General features: G+C 42.1%; 1 protein-coding gene across 3 annotated transcripts in view; it reads left to right on the top strand.

Moving 5' to 3' along the window:
* The first annotated feature begins 10,115 nt into the window (after positions 1-10,115).
* Positions 10,116-21,217, top strand: part of acss3 (acyl-CoA synthetase short chain family member 3) — an 89,286-nt gene continuing 78,184 nt past the window's right edge. For 2 of the 3 annotated variants that reach the window (XM_059978399.1, XM_059978398.1), the window contains exons 1-2: positions 12,401-12,505; positions 16,107-16,251. Coding sequence is in view for 1 of the 3 variants with exons in the window: in XM_059978397.1 (XP_059834380.1) it covers positions 10,943-11,325; positions 16,107-16,251 (528 nt within the window). In the remaining 2 variants the exon portion in view is untranslated. Of the gene's footprint in view, positions 11,326-12,400; positions 12,506-16,106; positions 16,252-21,217 lie in introns of those variants that run through there. The other variant, XM_059978397.1, reaches the window with a different exon arrangement.

Consider the following 21,217-nt stretch of genomic DNA (forward strand, 5'->3'; position numbering starts at 1 on the left):
TCAAATTTTCCGAGTTGTACTGTATTTTGTTTTGAATCAAGCATTGTATTTGTGTGGAACAGATCAGTTGAGCCAAAACCTTTGTTCCTATTATTCGTATGCTTGTAATGCAACAAGCATTTAGGTTCTGAGCTACTCTGTTTGCTGTCTAATCCCTGGGAGGATTGGAGTGTACCAGATAAGTTTCAGGTTTTCTGAAGCCAATTTGCTTTGAATTAGTCAATCAACTATAAATAAAGTGAGAACCTGGGGTAAAAATTGTTTTGTATCTATAATTCTGTATTTTTACCAATCTCCAGCACATTTAAAGTGGTGAATATTTTCCAAAGAACTCTGTATAATTTTTATCAAACAAAGATACGGAGCAGATAACTAAAAGAGATTGAGACTTTGGTAACTAAACACGTTTATTTATGGTAGACGTTTCAGGTCCATTTCAAGACGTTATGGACAGACTACGGGCAAATAAGCAGAGGTGTGGATCAACATATATCAACATATATCTCGTTTTAACAAAATAAGACTGTAATAGCAATAAAGCATGAACATTTTTAAAAATGTATTTTAGGTGATCATTTTCAGCAAATTAAAACCCTTGTTTTACAAAGCATCAGCACTACATCCTTGCTTTTATATTCTAGTCCTCTCGAAATGAATATTAACATTGCATTTGCCTTCCTTACCACCGACTCTCACTGCAAGTTAACTTTTAGGGAATCTTGCACGAAGTCTCATAAGTCCCTTTGCACCTCAAATTTTCTCCAGCATCTTTCTCCAGCAATTTGATACCTATTCTTGTCTCTCTTTTACTTTTCATATATCTGAAAATACTTCTGGTATCCTTTTTGATATTATTGGCTAGTCTACCTTCATATTTAATCTTTTCTTTCCTTATGGCTTTTTCAGTTGCCTTCTGTTTGTTTTTCAAGCTCCCACCCTCTAATTTACCACTAATTGTTGTTCTATTATACACTTTCACTTTTGCTTTTATGTTGTCTTTGACTTCCCTTTCAACCATGGTTGCATCATCCTGCCTTTAGAATACTTCTTTGGGATGTATCTCTCCTGTGCCTTCTGAATTGCTCCCAGAAACACCAGCCATTGCTGCTCTGCCATCATTCCTGCTGGTGTCCTCTTTCAATCAACTTTCACCAGCTCCTCTTTCATGTCTCTGTAATTCCCTTCTCCTTCACATCTTCTGCTTTTCAAATTGCAGAGTAAATTCTATGATATAATGACCGTTTCTTCCCATGGTTTCTTTTACCTTAAGCTCCCCAGTCAAATCCGGTTCAGCACACAGCGCCCAATCCAGAGAAGCCTTGCCCCAAGTGGGCTCAATTACAAACTGCTCTAAAAAGCCATCTGATGGGCATTCTACAAATTCTCTCCGTTGGGATCCAGCACCAACCTGTTTTTCCCAATCTACCTGCATGTTGAAAGGTTTATTATTTCATGAACTTGTGAAAAGAGTATGTCTTTCATGATGAAATTGAACCAAAGTACTATTGTTACCCTTAGACTGTATGAGTCCAAAACAGGAAAGGGGAGTATTTTCTTGAGGAAATGAGAATATTTCCCAGAATCCTTCTGGATTTGCAATTGCTACTTGAACAATTAAAATACAAACTGTTTGTCTTGCCTTATTTGATTCATTTCTATGATGATCTGGGAAAAAAAGCTTCAGTTTATTCAAAGGTAAAGATAAAATCGTTAGATTTGTAAAATATTTATATATAAACCAATCATGCATTGAAACAAGTAATTACTATTACAATCTGTATGTATCTGAATAAGCCTCTTATGATTCACCACCCTGAATTACTCACATGGTGGTTAGCAGACTACCAAGATGTGAGTTAAGGTTCTTCAGAATAAAAATATTATTTTCGTCTAAGGCTGTGGAAGAGAAAATGAGAGATTCAAAGTAATTACTGCCCTGAAAATTAAAGGCAGCGTGCTTATAGATCAGAGACATGAAGCAACAGATGGCAGAATAATTAATCTCAAAATAATTGAATCCGAAATTCAGTGCTGGTACACAGGTCTTATTCTAAGCTTAGCTTTATACTAACTCTGATTCAGAAACCCTGGCCAGGGCAGCTGAATATGTGGTCCAAATGACTACAGGTAAATTAAAATAAAACAGATAGTTTGTGCTATTGGTATAGTAGGTTACTGTTGATGGAGTCTGAAACTCCATGCCTATACAAATTATATTTATAATATTTTTATGTATTATGTTTATTCCATATACTGTTTTAAAGATAATTTGTAAATTAATTGTCCTTGATTTAACTAAGAATTAAAAATGGACATTATGTTCTATGTTGAAACATATATTATTAGAGTCCTAGAGTACTATAGCACAGAGACAGGCCCTCTTGCCCATCTAGTCTATTCTAGCCTAGTATTTTCTAACCCCATCTACCCACACCTCGACCATGCTTCTCCATACCTCTCTCATCTATATACCTATTCAAACTTCCTGGACTTCTACCACTCCCACTGGCAGTTCATTCTACACTTGTACCGTGCTCTGAGTGAAGAGGACCCCCTCAGAGTCTCCTTAAGTATTTCACCTTTCATCCTAAACGTGACCTTTAGTTCTAGTCTCACCCAATCTGAAGTGAAAAAGCCTGTAGGCATATGACCTATCTATACCCCTCATAATTTTTGGATACCTCTATAAGATCTCCCCTGATTTCCCTATGCTCCAGTGAGTAAAATCCTGACCTATTTAACCTTTCCCTATCAGTCAGGTCCTCAAGTCCCGGCAGCATCCTTTGCATTTTCTCTGCACTCTCTCAAGCCTATTAATATCTTCCCTGCAGGTAGGTGACCAGAACTGCAAACAATGTTCCAAATTCAGCCTCACCAGTGTCCTTCACAACTTCAACATGACAAACTGGCATTTCTTTAATTACGAAGGCGAATATGCTGGGGTTGCGGGGCGGAGATGCATTTGTACCAAAGGAGGGGTGTAAGGGGGGGCCTCTTCCCTCCGCTAGTCTGCAGGTCACCCTTGGGCAAGGTATAGCACCTGCTTAGCCTCTAGATCATGATCATGTGAAGCCATGGAGGCAGGTGGTGAATGGTCGTATGAATAGCTGTCGCATATCACAAATCCTGGTTATGTGATTGCAGACGCCAGGTAGAAAATCTCTGCAGAGTACTGATAATGGCTGGGGTCTCCTGTCTTGTAAAGACGCTGCCCAGAAGGCAAATCACTTCTGCAGAAAAATTTGCCAAGAACTATCATGGTCAAGAGCATTATGGCACGTCATACGACATGGCAAATAATGATGAAGCTGTGCCAGAAATTAACTTTACAACCCTATTTACTTGTGATAATGACAAGAGATTTGAAAATATAGATAGATAGATAGATAGATAGATAGATACTTTATTCATCCCCAAGGGGAAATTCAACATTTTTCCAGTGTCCCATACACTTATTGTAGCAAAACTAATTACATATAGTATTTAACTCAGTATAAATATGATATGCATCTAAAATCACCCTCCCAAAAAGCATTAATAAATAGCTTTTAAAAAGTTCTTAAATAGTTTACTAAAGTGCATTGAGTGGTAACTTAAGCTCAGTCCTAACCCCGGCACTTTAACATGTCTTGCCCCTGGTGGTTGAATTGTAGAGCCGAATGGCGTTGGGGAGTAATGATCTCTTCATCCTGTCTGAGGAGCATTGCATTGACAGCAACCTGCCGCTGAAGCTGCTTCTCTGTCTCTGGATGGTGCTGTGCAGAGGATGTTCTGGGTTTTCCATGATTGACCATAGCCTACTCAGCACCCTCCGCTCTGCCACCGATGTCATACTCTCCAGTTCTGTGCCCACGACAGAGCCCGCCTTCCTTACCAGCTTATTAAGACGTGAGGCGTCCCTCTTCTTAATGCTGCCTCCCCAGCACGCCACCTCAAAGAAAGTAATTCTCTTCCTTGCTAGGCAGTCCATTGAGACTGAGGATGACTTCCTTCCATTCATGATTTATAAGTTCTGAGGAGGTTGATGAGGCCAATTCAGAAACCACTGGCTCTTTCATGAATCAGGATGTTATTGATCTGAGATGGGTAGGTAGATAGTTTGTGAGGTAGTGCATTTTTATCTTCACTCACCCAGCACTTTTATGAGCTTCTGATACTTTGACTCAAAGTTCTCAAGCTCATTTGAATGCTCCTTTTCTTTGAGCTGTCATGGGCAAGAGGTTCCCAGGGGTCAGTGGTGATGCTGTACTTCTTCAAGGAGGATTTGAAAACATCCTTGAAACTTTTTTCACTCTCTGGTTAGCAATATCCTCCCAGGACAGAACTCAGAATAGAAAGCCTGTTTCAGGATTCTGGTATCAAACACGTGACTGATGTGGCCTGCTCCTCAAAGCTGACTAAGAGTAACCAGATGCTTTCAGTGTCAGAGATATTGGGCTGGGGAGAAAATGATGATGATGGTTCATTTATTTTTTGCATTGAATTTGGAACACTCTGTGAGGAGAGTGTTGTTTTTTCTAGTGTCTACTCTAGATAGACCAGATCTCTGAAGCATATAGAAGGGCATGGATCACTAGGTCCTGTGGGCAATCAGATTTTGTTCTTCATTAGAAAGAGCAAATAAAAATAAGGCAGCAGCCACTGTCTGAGTGGGCCAGTGTTGGAGTGGCTTTGGTTCATCAGGCTTCGGTGAGCGCAGTCCTAGTAAGTTTATTCTTCTTATTCTTAATTCCTCATCTGTTAGGCCATCATTAGAGCACTGAGAATGGCTCCAAGAGCTGTGCTTTGTTCTGTGTGTGAGATGTGGGAAATCTGGGAGACCTCCAGCCTCCCAGATAACCACATATGCACCAAGTGCACCGAGTTTCATCTCCTCAGAATACATGTTAGGAAAATGGAGCTGCGGTTTGACGATGCCCGGCTCGTATGGGAAACAGGATAGATTGGAGCTACAGGGAGGTAATCAGCCCTAGGTTGCAGGCCGCAGGCATTGGTCCTTGCACAATCAATTCACTGTTCAAGTTTTTCACCATTATCTACTATTATGGTGTTACAAGAAAAACCAGCATGAATAGAGCATTGGCTGATCGGCAAAAGACAAAGCGTGGGAATAAAGAGAGGCTTTTCTAATTGGATGCTGGTGACTTGTGGTGTGCAGCAGGGGTCAGTGTTGGGCCTGCTTATTTTTACATTATATATCAATGATTTGGATGATGGAATTGATGGTTTCACGGTCAAGCTTGCAGGTACTGTGGGAGGTGAGGGAGGGGATTGCTGAGCCTCTGGTGATGATCTTTGCATCATCAGTGGGGACAGGAGAGGTTCCGGAGGATTGGAGGGTTGCAGATGTTGTTCCTTTATTCAAGAAAGAGAGTAGAGATAGCCCAGGAAATTATAGGCCAGTGAGTCTTACTTCAGTGGTTAGTAAGTTGATGGAGAAGATCCTGAGAGGCAGGATTTATGAACATTTGGAGAGGTATAATATGATTAGGAGTAGTCAGCATGGCTTTGTCAAGGGCAGGTTGTGCTTTACGAGCCTGGTTGAATTTTTTGAGGATGTGACTAAACACATTAATGAAGGAAGAGCAGTAGATGTAGTGTATATAGATTTCAGCAAGGCATTTGATAAGGTTCCCCATGCAAGGCTTACTGAGAAATTAAGGAGGCATGGGATCCAAGGGGACATTGCTTTGTGGATCCAGAACTGGCTTGCCAACAGAAGGCAAAGAGTGGTTGTAGACGGGTTATATTCTGCATGGAGGTCGGTCACCAGTGGTGTGTCTCAGGGATCTGTTCTGGGACCCTTACTCTTCTTGATTTTTATAAATGACCTGGATGAGGAAGTGGAGGGTTGGGTTAGTAAGTTTGGAGGTTAGTAACAAAGGTTGGAGGTGCTGTGGATAGTGTGGAGGGCTGTCAGCAGTTACAGTGGGACATTGATAGGATGCAAAACTGGGCTGAGCAGTGGCAGATGGAGTTCAACCCCAATATGTGTGAAGTGGTTCATTTTGGTAGGTCAAATATGATGGCAGAATATAGTATTAATGGTAAGACTCTTGGCAGTGTGGAGGATCATCGAGATCTTGGAGTCCGAGTCGATAGGACGCTCAAAGCAGCTGTGTAGGTTGACTCGTGGTTAAGAAGGTGTACGGTGTATTGGCCTTCATCAATCGTGGAATTGAATTTAGGAGCCGAGACGTAATGTTACAGCTATATAGGACCCTGGTCAGACCCCACTTGGAGTACTGTGCTCAATTCTGGTCGCCTCACTATAGAAAGGATGTGGAAGCCATAGAAAGGGTGCAGAGGAGATTTACAAGGATGTTGCCTGGATTGGGGAGCATGCTTTATGAGAGTAGGTTGAGTGATCTCGGCCTTTTCTCCTTGGAGCGACGGAGGATGAGAGGTGACCTGATAGAGTTGTATAAGGTGATGAGAGGCATTGATCGTGTGGACAGTCAGAGGCGTTTTCCCAGTGCTGAAGTGGTTGCCACAAGAGGACACAAGTTTAAGGTGCTGGGGAGTAGCAACAGAGGAGATGTCACGGGTAAGTTGTTTACTCAAAGAGTGGTGAGTGCGTGGAATGGGCTGCCAGCCATGGTGGTGAAGGCGGATACAATTGGGTCTTTTAAGAGGCTTTTGGATAGGTACATGGAGCTTAGAAAAATAGAGGGCTAAGGGTAAGCCTAGTAATTTCTAAGGTAGGGACATGCTCCGCACACCTTTGTGGGCCAAAGGGCCTGTATTGTGCTGTAGGTTTTCTATGTTTTCTATATTTTTCTATGTTCTATGTTTTCTATGTACAAAGGTAGGTGGAGGGGCAGGTGGTGTTGGGGAAGCAGGAAGGTTGCAGAAGGACTTACCAGAACGCATGATCTTCTATCTTCTCACATTAAACTCATTTGCCAAATATTCACCCACTATGCCAATGATTTGGATGATGGAATTGTCGGCACTGTTGCAAAGTTTGCAGATGATCTGAAGGTAGGTGGAGGGACAGGTAGTTTTGCAGAAGTAATGTGGCTACGGAAGGACTTAGACAGATTAGGAGAATGGGCAAAGAGGTGGCAGATGGAATACAATGTCAGGAAGTGTATGGTCATGAACTTTGGTAGAAGGAATAAAAACTTAGACTATTTTCTAAATAGAGAGAAAATTCAAAAATCTTCAGTGCAAAAGGACTTGGGAGTCCTCATACAGGATTCCTTACACGTTAATTTGCAGGTTGAGTTGGTGGTAATGAAGGCAGATGCAATGTTAGCACTCATTTTGAGACCACTAGAACATAAAAAGCAAGGGTGTAATGTTGAGTCTTTATAAAGCACTGGTGAGGCCTTCCTTGGAGTATTGTGAGCAGTTTTGGGACCCTTATCTAAGAAATGTTGTGTTGAGATTGGAGAGGGTTCAAAGGAAGTTCACAAAAATGATTCTAGGAATGAAAGGCTTATCATATGAGAAATATTTGATGGCTCTAGGCCAGTACTCACTGGAATTCAGAAGAATGAGTGGAGATTTCATTGAAGCTTATCGAATGTTGAATGGCCTTGATAGAGTGGATGTAGAGTTGATGTTTCCTACGGTGGAGGAGTCTACGACCTGAGTACCCAACCTCAGAATAGAAGGTTGCCCATTTAGAATGGAAATGAGGAGCAACTTCTTTAGCCAGGGAGAAGTGAATTTGTGGAATTCATTGCTGTGGAGGCCAAATCATTGGTCATATTTAAGGCAGAGGCTGATAGATTCTTGATTAGTCAGGGCATGAAGAGATAAGGGGAGAAGGCAAGGGATCAGGGCTGAGAGAGAAGCCATGATGGAATGATGAGCATACTCAATGGGCTAAATAAACTTGTTCCTATATCTTATAGTCTTATGGTCTTCATTAGTCCTTTCATTCAATTGACCCCAGCCTGTTCTGCTGCATTGAAATGGTGATGAATTTCAACATCAATACGTTTTTTTGCTGAGCTATTACTCCGGAAATATAGGAAGAGTTTTAAAGTGTAATGCGCTGTGTGTGGTAGCTTGGTAAATGATTAACATTACTTTGCCTCCACAGAAGCTGCTTGATCTGCTGAGTTCCTGCAGCAGTTTGCTTTCTTTTTTGCTCCAGGTTCCAGGATATTCTTTCTCTTGTGCCTGGCTGTTCCATATTTTTGTTTTCCTTGGTGGATTTCCTGATATCTAGCCTTCATATGTGTGTAAATGCAAGTTGTATCCGGAGACACCTGCCAATGTTTAACCTTAGCTTCAGAGTGCAGGTCGAACAGGTTCCCATCATTTCTTAATATTAACCACATTCCTACACAAATTTTGTTAGTTGTAAGGTCAAACTGTCACAACCATGGATTCAGCAGTGCAGTAGTTTTTTGTGAATTTGCATGTGTCATGTATTTATTATTTAATCGTGGTAGTATTTAACTCTATTTTTGTCATCATAATGCTTGTCGAGACTTGGACAGAGCATAGCAACGCTTTGCTGCTGTTTGCATTCGGCCTTCCCTGAGATATTGAATTTTCAAATCAACTGACTCTGAAGACTACCTATATTCGTTTAATGTTTAGATATTCTTTTCAGCCGCAGTGTTTTCCTTTTGAGAGTTTTAGTTAACGGCCCTGTTTGGCCTAGTGTTTATTGCTTTATTTTCCCTTTAACACTGTTCATATTAAAGGCTGTGAACTATCGACCTGCTTCAGTGTCTCTCACTCCGCACTTGGGCCATGTCCGAACACGGTGACATAACCACCACAGGAACGAGATTGTTGTTGGGGTGTGGGGATGTCATCTCTAAGGAGGTGTAAAGTAATTCCTTCTTGGAATACGCTATAATAAAATGGTAAACTGAAAGGCAAAATGCTGTTAGCTTGGAGCGGAATTGCTTTGAGAAAATACCAGAGAACCAGTCCATAGCAATGCTTAAGAAAGTTAAGGGAGTATAAGTTTACAGCCATGATAGTGGATAATGGTGGAAAACTTGAAAGATTGCGCAAGTACCAAATATATGGGAATTTCATGGGAAAATTCCAGTTTGTGGCCCAAGGTGGGAGGAGTCAATTTTAGAAAACCTAGCACATTCATTTTTCCTACATTTGCACACTTAGTCCAGCATACAGTCATGGAGCATATGGTCCCTTCTTTGTAGAAGTCTTGGACCTCCAGAAGTGGTCCACTGCATGGGGTGATTGATAAGTCCGTGTCCTAAGGTAGAAGGAGATGAGTTATTAAATTCAAACTTTCTGCATCATCACTCAAAGAGTTGACCTGCCTGTGCATGTAACGAGAGCTGTATAACTCATCATCTCCTATCTTAGGCCATCACCACTGCTATGGACCACCTGGAGGTCCAAGATCCGTATGCTCCACGACTGCTGGACTAATTGTGTACATGTAGGAGGGGACTACGTTGAAAAATAAATGTGCTAGGTTTTCTAAAATTGACTCCTTCTACCTGAGGCCAGGAACATATCAATCACCCCTCATAGTGTAAAGGGTTTGATGGATATAAAACCAGGGAAATGCCTTTTGTGCGGGGGGAGAGGAGAAGGAGAGAAGTGCAGGTAGAATCCTCTCTAATGTTAGTGCTGAGTTGGATAGTGAGAAGATAGGGACGAGAATCTCAAAAAGGCGAGAGTATGGAGGGAGGGAGAGATGCATGCAAGTTTGGCTTTCTGGAGATTAGCTCATTTAGTAGATGAGAAATATTAGTTTGTCTTCTGTACAACTACTGAACCATTTATTTTCCATATGCTATTACATGTTTTCTATAACACTAATAACATGATTTCTTATGGTTTGACATGTGTATATCTCCTTTGTTTGTGAACATATATGCTAATAGCTATTTCAGAATTAGAAAAGAACACAAATGAACTTTAAAATCATTTTTATTGCAATATCACAATTTCATTTGACATGGGAGCTCACTGAAATTGGTTCATGCTATTGTAGGACAAACATGAAAATGAAGCCAAACTTCCAAGAGCACTTGATAGTGTCAGTGTCAAAGAGAGTGACCCAAGTACACGGTTCCTTTGAAGTATTGTCACAGATAGAAGGATGGTGAAGAAGGATTTGGCAACTAGCTTTCATCAATCAGGACAGTAAGTACAGAAACTGGGCTACAGACAGAGTTTGAGTAGGTTGTTACTTAATTCATTACAGCATAAGATAATGAGGGGTAATGGAGACCCCTCCATTACACCCCTTCATGTGAATGGACACAGTTTTTTCTCCTCAGGTGGAGGAGTTGAGAACTAGAGAGCAGAGGTTTAAGGGGAAAGATTTAAAAGAGGCAACTTCTTCCATCAGAGGGTAGCACATAAAAGGAATGAACTGCCAGAGAAGTGGTTGAGGCAAGTACAACGACCTACATATAATAGACACTTGGACGGGTATGTGAATGAGAGCAGTTTTAGAGGAATGTGTGCCAATCGTAAGCAAGTGGGACTCGTTTAGGTGGGCATTTTGGTCGGAATGGACGAGCAGGGCTGAATGGCCGGTGTTGTTTCCGTGCTGTGCTGCTCTGCTCCCAAGTACAGATCAACAGCTTTCGGTGAATTCCCATTTGATTTCCCACTTTCAGCAGCTCCAACTCAAGCGGGAGTAAAAAGAAAAACACTGTGTGAAGCGGCGAAATGAAACTTTTAAACGTGTGCAACACGAGTGAATCTGCAGATGCTGGAAATAAATAAAAAAAACACAAAATGCCGGCAGAACTCAGCAGGCCAGACAGCACCTATGGGAGCAGGTATTGACGTTTCGGGCTGAAACCCTTCATCAGGAGGGTTAAATGCGCGCGTTCACTTTCCATCGTGTCTTTTCACGGTTTCCCCTGCCGCTGGGCGGCGTCAATCCTGGCAGAATCCTCAGCGTGACGCCTAGCACTTTCGCAAGGTTGGACTCACTTTGAGTTGCCCAGCCGCGAGTGAAGTTCTGGGGGGGAATATGCAACTGAGTTCTCTGAAAGCGAATATGCTGTCCTTGATCAGACTTTCTGAGCCGATTCGACAGGTTGTGCGCTTCGGAAGGGACGCTTGCGAGCTTGCCTGTAGCGGCAGGGTGGTGCGGAGGGCTCGGAGGCAGTGGTCCGGCGCCAGGTTTGGGACTGCGTGGGTCCGCTCGGCACACCTCACTGGGACTCCCGGCTTGCTGCAGGACAGCTTTCGCCGCTCTCTCACTTGTTCAGCCGCAGACAGAACGTACGAGGATGCGTTCCGCAGATCCGTGGAGGAACCAGAAGAGTTTTGGAGCGAATGTGCCCAAGACATTGCCTGGTTCAAACCGTGGCAAAAGACTCTGGATTTTTCAAATCCGCCTTTTGTGCGCTGGTAAGTAACTTCTATAAAGTGTAAATGCCCCCCCCCCTCCCATGGGGGCATCCGGGAGATTGGCGGTAGGCGTTTCATCTTTCCCTGAGTGGTATGCGATCCCCAAACGACCGAGTTGAAAGTGGGCTTGAACCGAGGAAGTTGCCAAAGGCAAATGGGTACTGTTAGTTACCATTAACAGTACACGCGTGAGAGGACAGTCGGCAATTCACTGTTGGTGGCAACTGATTAATTCTGAAATAGAGATACTGTATTACTGAGAGATTAAGGTGACAAATTTTCGGATGGTAAAATGGTGATAACTTTAAAAACGCTATATGAATGGAAATCAAGATTGTATACACTCATGAAATTAAGGTGGTGTTTGAAATTTAAACAAAAATAACTTGAATATCAACAAAAACAAATAGAGCAGTTTTTAAATAGTTGTTTAGCAGTAAGTACCTCCAAGTTAGAGCTGCTGCCTCCCACCACCAGGGATCTGCGTTCAATCCTGACGTCGGGGGTTGACCGTGTGCAGTTTCCACAATCTCCCGCGATTGTATGAATTCCCCCGCGCACCCTCGTTTCATTCCGCCTGGAGAGATGCGACGGGTTACTTGGCGAATTGTGAATTAGCCCAGAGAGCAGTTAAATGGAAAAAGGCATCAACCCAGACTTGATGAGCACGCGAGAAAGGATGAATTGCGTGTCAACTGGGAAATAAAGAGAATGGGATTACCGCGCTGGGAGTTAGCATAGGCACTTTGCGCCAGATATGTTGCAGTGAGTAAGAGGCCATTCAAAATTGGTAAATCACATTTCACATTCTGCTTCCGTAATTTTCATAATGTTATACTACTTCAACCTCATACCTGCAGAACTGTGTCTTCGTCTAGGTTTGATTATCGAGGATCACTTCTGGCTGGCCGCCTTTATTACAGTTGAGGTGTTGGTGTCCTGACATGCACCTAGTACTTCTCATCCTCCCCAAGTTCGCTTTCCACTCCGGTTTCACCAAAGCCTTGATTCAAAATAAAATCTGTATTATTGTGGTGAACTACGGGTGCCTGTCTGGACACACCCCCCTGCTGACGGCTCCTCCCACAGACCCCTGTATTGAGGTGTGAGCCCGGCCTCTCAGTCTCCAGGATGTAGGATGGTGGTCACTCACTGCCGATATCTCGCCTTATGTCTCAGAGTGAGTTTTTGATGGTGCATCAATTATGTTCTAACATTTAGGCAGAAATTGCACCCCCAGTGTCTTTAATCGCCATCCATGTAAGAAACCTGTGAGATATCTGCCCTCGATTGTATGTAAATTACTTTGCCACCACTGGCAAAAAAAACGTGTCTTTAGCGAATGACGTAGCCTCTCAAATTCCTTCTCCAGTCTTTGTCTCTCTTCCTGTCTTCAAGTTGCAGCCCTTAAATTATTGCTCTGATCAAGCTTTTGATACTCAGGGCTGATATTTATTTTGTGCCAAGCCGTCATGTTTTGTTTGATAACGCTCGTCAAGCTGCTTGGGACGTTTTATTACGTTTTTGTGCAATTAAGAGTCGTAAAAGACCCGGTCTCAGTAAATTACCGTTGACAACAAACCACTTTCTCTGTCCATTACATCCTCAAGGATTGCCACAGCTAACTGGAGTCCCACAGCCGGCAACACCCAGCTTTGTATCCTTTAATGTACAAAGTTCAACATCAAATTTATTATCAGAGTACATGTATGCCACCACCTGTAACTGATGCTTTTTCCTGCAGGCATATTCACCAAATCTATAGAATAGTAACTATAAACGGGATCAATGAAAAGGAAGTAGAGCATAGAAGACAACAAACAGTGCAAAGGCAAATATAAATAAATGGCAATAAATAAGGAGAGCAGGAAATAATAAGACGAAGAGTCTTTAAAATGAGATAATTGGTTGTGGGAACATCTCAAAGGATGGACAAGTGGGGGTAGTTAACCACTTTTGTTCAAGAGCCGGATGGTTGAGGGGTACCAACTGTTCTTGAACCTGGTGGTGTGAGTCCTTGAGGCACCTGTACCTTTTACCTGATGGCAGCAGCCAGAAAAGAGAGTGGCCTGGGTGGTGAGGATCTCTGATAGATGCTGTTTTCCAACAACAGCATTTCATGTACATATGCTCAATGGTTGGTGTCTGCCATTCATTAGTGATGGTGCTAGATTTGTTGTCATTGCAACTGCAGATTCCTGGTTAAACATAATACTTCATCAGTGAATCAGTAGCACTTGCATAAATAATTTGGAGCCAACACGTGGAATCAAAAAGTTTAGATGGACTGAGTCAATTTACAAAATGGTTCAGATGGCACAAAAAGGTTTCTTAAATCAATATTCAAGATAGCTTTATTTCAAATAAAATATGTTTATAGAATCATCATAAAGGTCAAACTAAATTTATTACCGAAGTACATATATGTCACCATATACAACCTTGCGACTCATTTTCTAGAAGCCACTCTCAATAAAACTATTACAGGATAATAACCATATTAGAATCAATGCACCAACTTGGGCATTCGACCAGTGTGCAAAAGACAACAAACTGTGCAAATGCTGAAATAAAGAATTAATAAATAAATAAGCAATAAATATCAAGAATACGAGATGAAGAGTCTTTGAAAATGAGTCTATAGGTTGTGGGATCATTTCAATGATGGGGCAAGTGAAGTTAAGCGGAGTTATCCACTTTGGTTCAAGATCCTGGTAGAGGGGTAATAACTGTTCCTCAGGCGGGTCCTCAGGCTCCTGTACCTCCTTCCTGATGACAGCAGTGAGAAGAGAGCATGTCCTGGTGACGAATTCTGCTATTCTGTGATAACACTTCTTGTAGGTGTGCTCAATGGTGCTTGCAGCAAAGTTACAACATTTAACCTGGTTAAATGTTTAGCTGTCTGGTTTAGCTGTCCAAAAGAGTTATCTGCTATGATCAACATGCACATAAGCAGCTGATGATTCAGGTCAAGACACTTCTTCAGGACTGGAAGGGAAGAAGGAACTCACGAGAGACCTTTTCTCCTAGTCCTGATGAAGGGTTTGGGCTCAAATCATCAGCTGTTTATTCCTCTCCAAAGATGTTCCTGACCAGTTGAGTTCTTCCAGCATTTTCTGTGTGCTGCTTGGGATTTTCAGCATCTGCAGAATCTCTTGCGTCTGCTTATCCACTAAGGTGATACTTTTCCTCATATTTTAAACTATTTTTACAGATGGTTAAACAGCTTTTGAAAGCTACCATTTATTCTTAGGATGCCTAGCTTTTAACTTTTTGTTGTAAAAGAAAATAAACTTTGCATGCAAGACAACTATTAATTTTCCATCTTTTATTTCCATTGAAAAGATGTTGGCGAGCTGCCTTTTTGGATCTCTGCAGTCCTGTCTACAAAACACTCAAAATGCTATTCACTTGAAAGCTTCTGCTTTTAGCTCAATGACAATCTATTTTAAAGTTAGACTAGTGTGTTACTTGGAAGGGAAGAAGTAGATATGTGAAACTACTAGTATCATGTCCTGATTATTCTAATTTGATTTTATTTAGTTTCTGTTAGGTTTTGATGTTGATGAAGTCAGTATTTATTGTATGTTCTTAATTGCCCCAGATCTGAATGATGTGTGAGACTACTTCGGTGGGTAGCTAAAAGTCAGCCACATTAGTGTGTCTGGAGTCACAAAGGCCTACATTCTGAAGATGCTAGAAATTTTGAGAGCACACACAACATGCTGGAGGAACTCAGCAGCTGAAGCTGCATTGTGGAGGAGAAACTTTGCATGCAAAACAACTATTTTCCATCCTTTATTCCCATTGAAAAGATGTTGGCAAGCTGCCTTTTTGGATCTCTGCAATCCCCGTTTACAATATACTCGTAAAATGCTGTTCAGTTGGAACAGTTAATGTCTTGGGCTAAGACCCTCTATAATCCTCTTAATTTCCAGTCCCGATGAAGGGTCTTGACCCGAGAGTTCAAATGTTTATCTCCCTTCATAGAGGCTGCCTGATATGCTGAGTTCATCCAGCATTTTGTGTGTCTGTGTGTGTGTGTTTGTGTTGCCCAAATCTTTTAATAGTTTTGTAGCCACAGTTACTGATAGCAGCCCTCCCCCCCCCAATGAATTATTTAATTACTTGGATTTAAGTTACTCATAATGGGAATTGAACTCTTGCCTCTGGATAAATAGTCCAAGATGTAGGTTACTCGTCTAATAGGATAAGTTCTCTTCTGTCGTACCATTCATTCTGCATGACTCATCTTCAATTTTCCATAAAAGGCCTCTTATCTGAAGTGAGCTGCTTCTTTCTTACCCTCCGGCAGATAATCTGTCAACTTTCCTCCCTGAACTGCAGTGATTCTAAGTAACCCTGTCCTTTAGTCAAAGCTAATTTGCATCTTATATTTTTGTGGGTTGGCAATAATGGAGGACTTGAACGTTGTTGACGTTATCTATCGATCGGTTTTCATGGCGGGGGCGGTGTATGTGTGTGTGTGTGTAATATGAGTGCTGGTAGAAATGGTGGAGATCTCCTTTTGTTTCACACATGCAATTACAGAGAGGGAACCTGGTACCGGAGAATAATAAGTCCTGGTAGAAACAGTGGAGATGTTATATCTCCCATCCAGTATAATAAAATAATTACTGAATTTACTCAGAGTATACATAACTTCAAAGGGTTTGTTGCTGATGAGTCATCTATGGACCCAGCTGTAAACATTTATGCACAGTTCAACTGATTTAATGAGGAAACTCAAAAAATGCTTGCCTTTCTGTTATATATTTCAGGTTTGTTGGTGGTGTACTTAATGTGTGCTATAATGCACTAGATCATCATGTTGAAAGTGGGCAGGGAGACCAAGTTGCCATCATTCACGACAGCCCAGTCACAGGGACTATACAAAGCATTACTTACAGAGAAGCTTTGGAACAGGTAATGCAGACTTCTCATTAAGTTGTGTTTTGGTGTCACTATTGTTGCCTTCTGGTGTTTGCCTTACAGACATTCAAGACAATTCCCTTGCTCTTTGACCCTCATCTTATCTACGCACTGGGCTTTGACTCTCCTTTACAAACCCTCCTGTTCTGATCTTTAGATGGTTCTCCCATATAGTCATTATCTGTACCCAGTCCTGAATCTCTTTGTGTGGGGTAAAGCAAGCTAAAAGTTGTAGACCAGCATAACTCCATTATTTTTTTTTAAATTTTTAAATATTTATTTATTAAATTTTAGAAATTACAAAGAATAAATGTAAGTAAAATAGTAAAAAAGATAATATTAACCCTCCCCCCCTCCCCTTAACCCTTCCATTATTTTTAAAAGTTAGTTGAGCTCAAGTAATACAGTGCACATCACATCATTTGGGCCGACCGGTGGTGTAGTGGCATCAGCAATGGACTTTGAGGTAGATGGTCCTGAGTTCGAATCCGGCCGGGTCCCAACATGGGCAGCAGCTGTATCTGTGCAGAAGAAAAGCCTGGCATGAAAACCCTATCCATATACTGACAACAAGCACACAGCACTCAACGATGACAACATAATGCTAAGACAATGTCAGTATTATAAATGTTATCTGAGGTCTTTTGTTGGTTGAAGTCGACCATGGATATTGTGTCCTATCTACAAAGATAGCTTGCAGAGCAAACTGTTGCCAATGCAGTGGACTCTCCCCTCTAGATATCCGATGAACCCAAAGGATTGAAGGACGGATACTTTTTGGCACCAGCAGGAGTTGCCAGTCAGCATTGAACTCAATGTAGAGTTGCCTTAGGGACTCCAGCTCTGGATTTTTTCCTTGGGATTTGCTCCTGAAGCCTTCCCCGTGTGTGGGTACAGCCCCAAGGCAGCGGAGGTTTGAGATCAGAGTTTTCCTTCTTAATGAGCTGCCAACCACGGCTGATGAGCCCCATCTGCCCAAAGCAGCTGGTTTTAAGGTGCTAGTAACCTGCCTTTGCCCCGTCTCCTGTCAATAGAAACTGTTCTGCTGGGCTTAATAGCTAAGCTACATGTGAAGGCCAGGAGCTGGACTTAGTTGTTAGAGGCTATTTGAGGTGCACGCCACTGAGAGCATTTTATAGGTTGTGGGCGCTTATCCCCATTACTACCACCCACCCCACCCCCAGCTATAACAACCTCAAGCAACCATAAATAAATAGCATAAGATATTACAAGAAACAATAACAGACACTTGATGTAACACTACATTATAAGTGTTACAGTAACGATATATAGTTGCGGTTTCTGTACTTCAGTGGTTCCACTTAATATCGGAGAATGTATACGGTACACAACCTGAAGTTCAGAATCAGAATCAGGTTTATTATCACCAGCATGTGACGTGAAATTTGTTAATTTAGCAGCAGCAGTTCAATGCAATACATAATCTAGCAGAGAGAGAGAAAAAAACATAATAATAAATAAGTAAATCAATTACGTATATTGAAGAGGTTATTAAAAAACGTGCAAAAACAGAAATACTATACTTTAAAAAGTGAGGTAGTGTCCAAAGCTTCATAGTCCATTTAGGAATCGGATGGCAGAGGGGAAGAAGCTTTTCCTGAATCACTGAGTCTGTGCCTTCAGACTTCTGTATCTCCTACCTGATGGTAACAGTGAGAAAAGGGCATGCCCTGGGTGCTGGAGGTCTTTAATAATGGACGCTGCCTTTCTGAGACACCGCTCCCTAAAGCTGTCCTGGGTACTTTGTAGGCTAGTTCCCAAGATGGAGCTGACTAGATTTACAACCTGCTGCATCTTCTTTTGGTGCTGTGCAGTAGCCCCTACATACCAGACAGTGATGCAGCCTGTCAGAATGCTCTCCATGGTACAACTATAGAAGTTTTTGAGTGTATTTGTTGACATGCCAAATTGCTTCAAACTCCTAATAAAGTATAGTCACTGTCTTGCCTTCTTTATGACTACATCAATATGTTGGGACCAGGTTATATCCTCAGAGAACTTGACATCTAGGAACTTGAAGCTGCTCACTCTCTCCACTTCTGATCCCCCTATGATGATTGGTATGTGTTCCTTTGTCTTACCCTTCCTGAAGTCCACAATCAGCTCTTCCATCTCACTGACGTTGGTGCAGGTTGTTGCTGCGGCACCAGTCCACTAGTTGGCATATCTCACTCCTGTACACCCTCTCGTTACCATCTGAGATTCTACCAACAATGGTTGTATCATCAGCAAATTTATAGATTGTATTTGAGCTGTGCCTAGCCACACAATCATGGGTATATAGAGAGTAGAGCAGTGGGTTAAGCACACACCCCCGAGGTGCACCAGTGTTGATCGTCAACGAAGAGCATATGTTATCACCAAAACACACAGATTGTGGTTTTCTGGTTAGGAAGTCGAGGATCCACTTACAGAGGGAGGTACAGAGGCCCAGGTTCTGTAACTTCTCAATCAGGATTGTGATATTATAATAGCTATATAGCTAATAGATATTAATGAGCTATAGTTGATGAACAGCATTCTGACGTAGGTGTTTGTGTTGTCTAGGTGGTCTAAAGCCATGTGAAGAGCCATTGAGATGGCATCTGCTGTTGACCTATTGTGGTTAGAGGCAAAATGCAATGGGTCCAGGTCCTTGCTGAGGCAGGAGTTCAGTCTAGTCATAACCAACCTCTCAAAGCATTTCATCACCGTTGATGTGAGTGCTACCGGGTGATAGTCATTAAGGCAGCTCACATGATTCTTCTTAGGCACTGGTATAATTGTTGTCTTTTTAAAGCAAGTGGGAACTACTGTCCATAGCAGTGAGAGGTTGAAAATGCCCTTAAATACTCACGCTAGTTCTTACTCTTTGCACGAAAACAGAAGAGAGCTCCAAAGAATGAATGACAGTAAAACGTTAGTACCCTAATGACCCCCCTCCCCTCCCACACACAAGCAGTAGCAAAGCATCAATCCCCCTCATTCCCTCTCCCCACTAATTTCAGAAGTATCACTCACCAAGCAAGCAACAGCAAAGCCCCCAAAAAAAGAGAGACCATAACCTGCAATCCAACAAAACCTAACTGTTCACCCAACAATTTGACAGGACACAGGCTCTCTCCATCCCTAACAAGGGCAGAGAGGGGTCTCCTTTTCCATAGGGAGAGGGGAGACCAACAAAACAAATCAGCTGGTTGATTATTACTTATGGTCAGCCATATTGCTTTTATTCTGAGTTTCTCCCGACTCGAGAATTGGCAGCAAACTCTGAGGGGGAGATAACTGTTAGCCACATCTGCTGTTGTAATGTGCCATTCTTTCTCCTGCGATGCCTCAGTCGACGACACCAGCATAGAATTAGTTTGTCCATGGGGCTGCAGGGTTTTACCCTGAGGCCAGGTGTCTTCCAGGTTGCAGCCTAGGGACATCGAAGATGGCGGGGCAGTGAGCTCCGGGAGCAGGAGACATTGCTGTAAAAAAACGCAGTTTGAGCGCGGCTCTAGATCACAGACTCTGACAGAAGCCCACCTACCTTGAAAACAAAAAAAGAGACATTAAAGGAAAGAAATGAAATTGTTTCACAGGTGAGCTCAAAGAAACTGCTCTCTGGCAACATCTTAGCTCTGCCCAGTCTCTCGAACAATATGACGCAAGGTTTTAACTCTTAACTAAATCTAATTTAAATTCCTACGTAAACAGCTCTGAACACAGCTCGTCCTGGTGTTGGCCTCCAGCTATACAGGTTAAAACCAGTCTAGAATTTCTTTGAAAGCTGGCATTTACTGCTATTATAATGGTCTCCTTTGCATCAATATCTCCAGATCACGCGGTTTCCCTGCAATGTTGCTTACCATTTCAGAGCACATTTATCATATCCCTGCAGAAGTGATGCCTGGCTGATATGTCACAAAGTCACTTGCTTCTATATAGTCTAAATCTTTTATCATTTCTCCTCATCCCAGTTGATCAATATGTAAATTCCCATTATTTTAAGTGGTCGCATAACCACTTTAAAGTGGTCGTATCAAAGATACTCATCATCATTATGGGTCGTATGACGTAGGTGATCATGGTCTTATGGCCATGATTGTTCTTGGAAATTTTTCTGGAAAGGTAGTTTACTATTGCCTTCTTCTGGAAAGTGTCTTTACAAGATGGGTGACACGAAGCTGTTATCAATACTCTTCAGAGATTGTCTGCCTGGCATCATTGCTCACATAACCAGAACTTGTGATATGCCTTCCGTGACCACCTCTTTCTTGTCTTAATCTCTGGAGCCTTGCTCTTTAACCTTTGCCTGTAAGCAGGTAGGAGAAGGACAGCCAAGTAAGCCATTTTTTTTTGCTGTTAACACCTTTCACTGTATGTTTTGATGTACATGTGCTAAATAAATGAATCTGAAGATCTGAAACTATACAATCATGTTAGATCTGGTGGTATTGATCCATTGGTTTTTCAGAAGTTGAGAATGAGGGACTTCTGGGTTGAGCATGTAGTGTGTAGGTGCGTGATTGTGGCTCCCGATTTTTTTGAAAACCTACCTGTTTATCTTTGCCATATGCTCGAGATAACTGAACATTTAACATTGTGAATCACCCGGGATATTGCTGGACACTGAAATAGCAAATAAAATGCACCTTTGAAGTAAAACTGGGGAAAAAGATAGCGAAGCATCAAGTGAGAAAGCTGATGTTACGGTTGCACGGTGCTGGGCCTGCACTACCTGATGCCCTCGAGAGGCTTCGTTTAGTACTTCTTACTGACATCACGCAAGCAGTGCATTCTGCCCTAAAAAGAGAACTTGAAGATGCTTTGTCACCAGTGAATGCTACAATGGAACAAATTATGTCTCACTACGAGTCGCACGGCTATTGCATTTGTGAGTTTGAAGATGGCCTAAGTGATTATAGTGACCGACTGGCGAGCGGCAAAGCCGCCATTGCAGCGTTGCAGAGCC

This window comes from Hypanus sabinus, chromosome 8 (assembly GCF_030144855.1).
Source record: "Hypanus sabinus isolate sHypSab1 chromosome 8, sHypSab1.hap1, whole genome shotgun sequence".
NCBI lineage: Eukaryota > Metazoa > Chordata > Chondrichthyes > Myliobatiformes > Dasyatidae > Hypanus > Hypanus sabinus.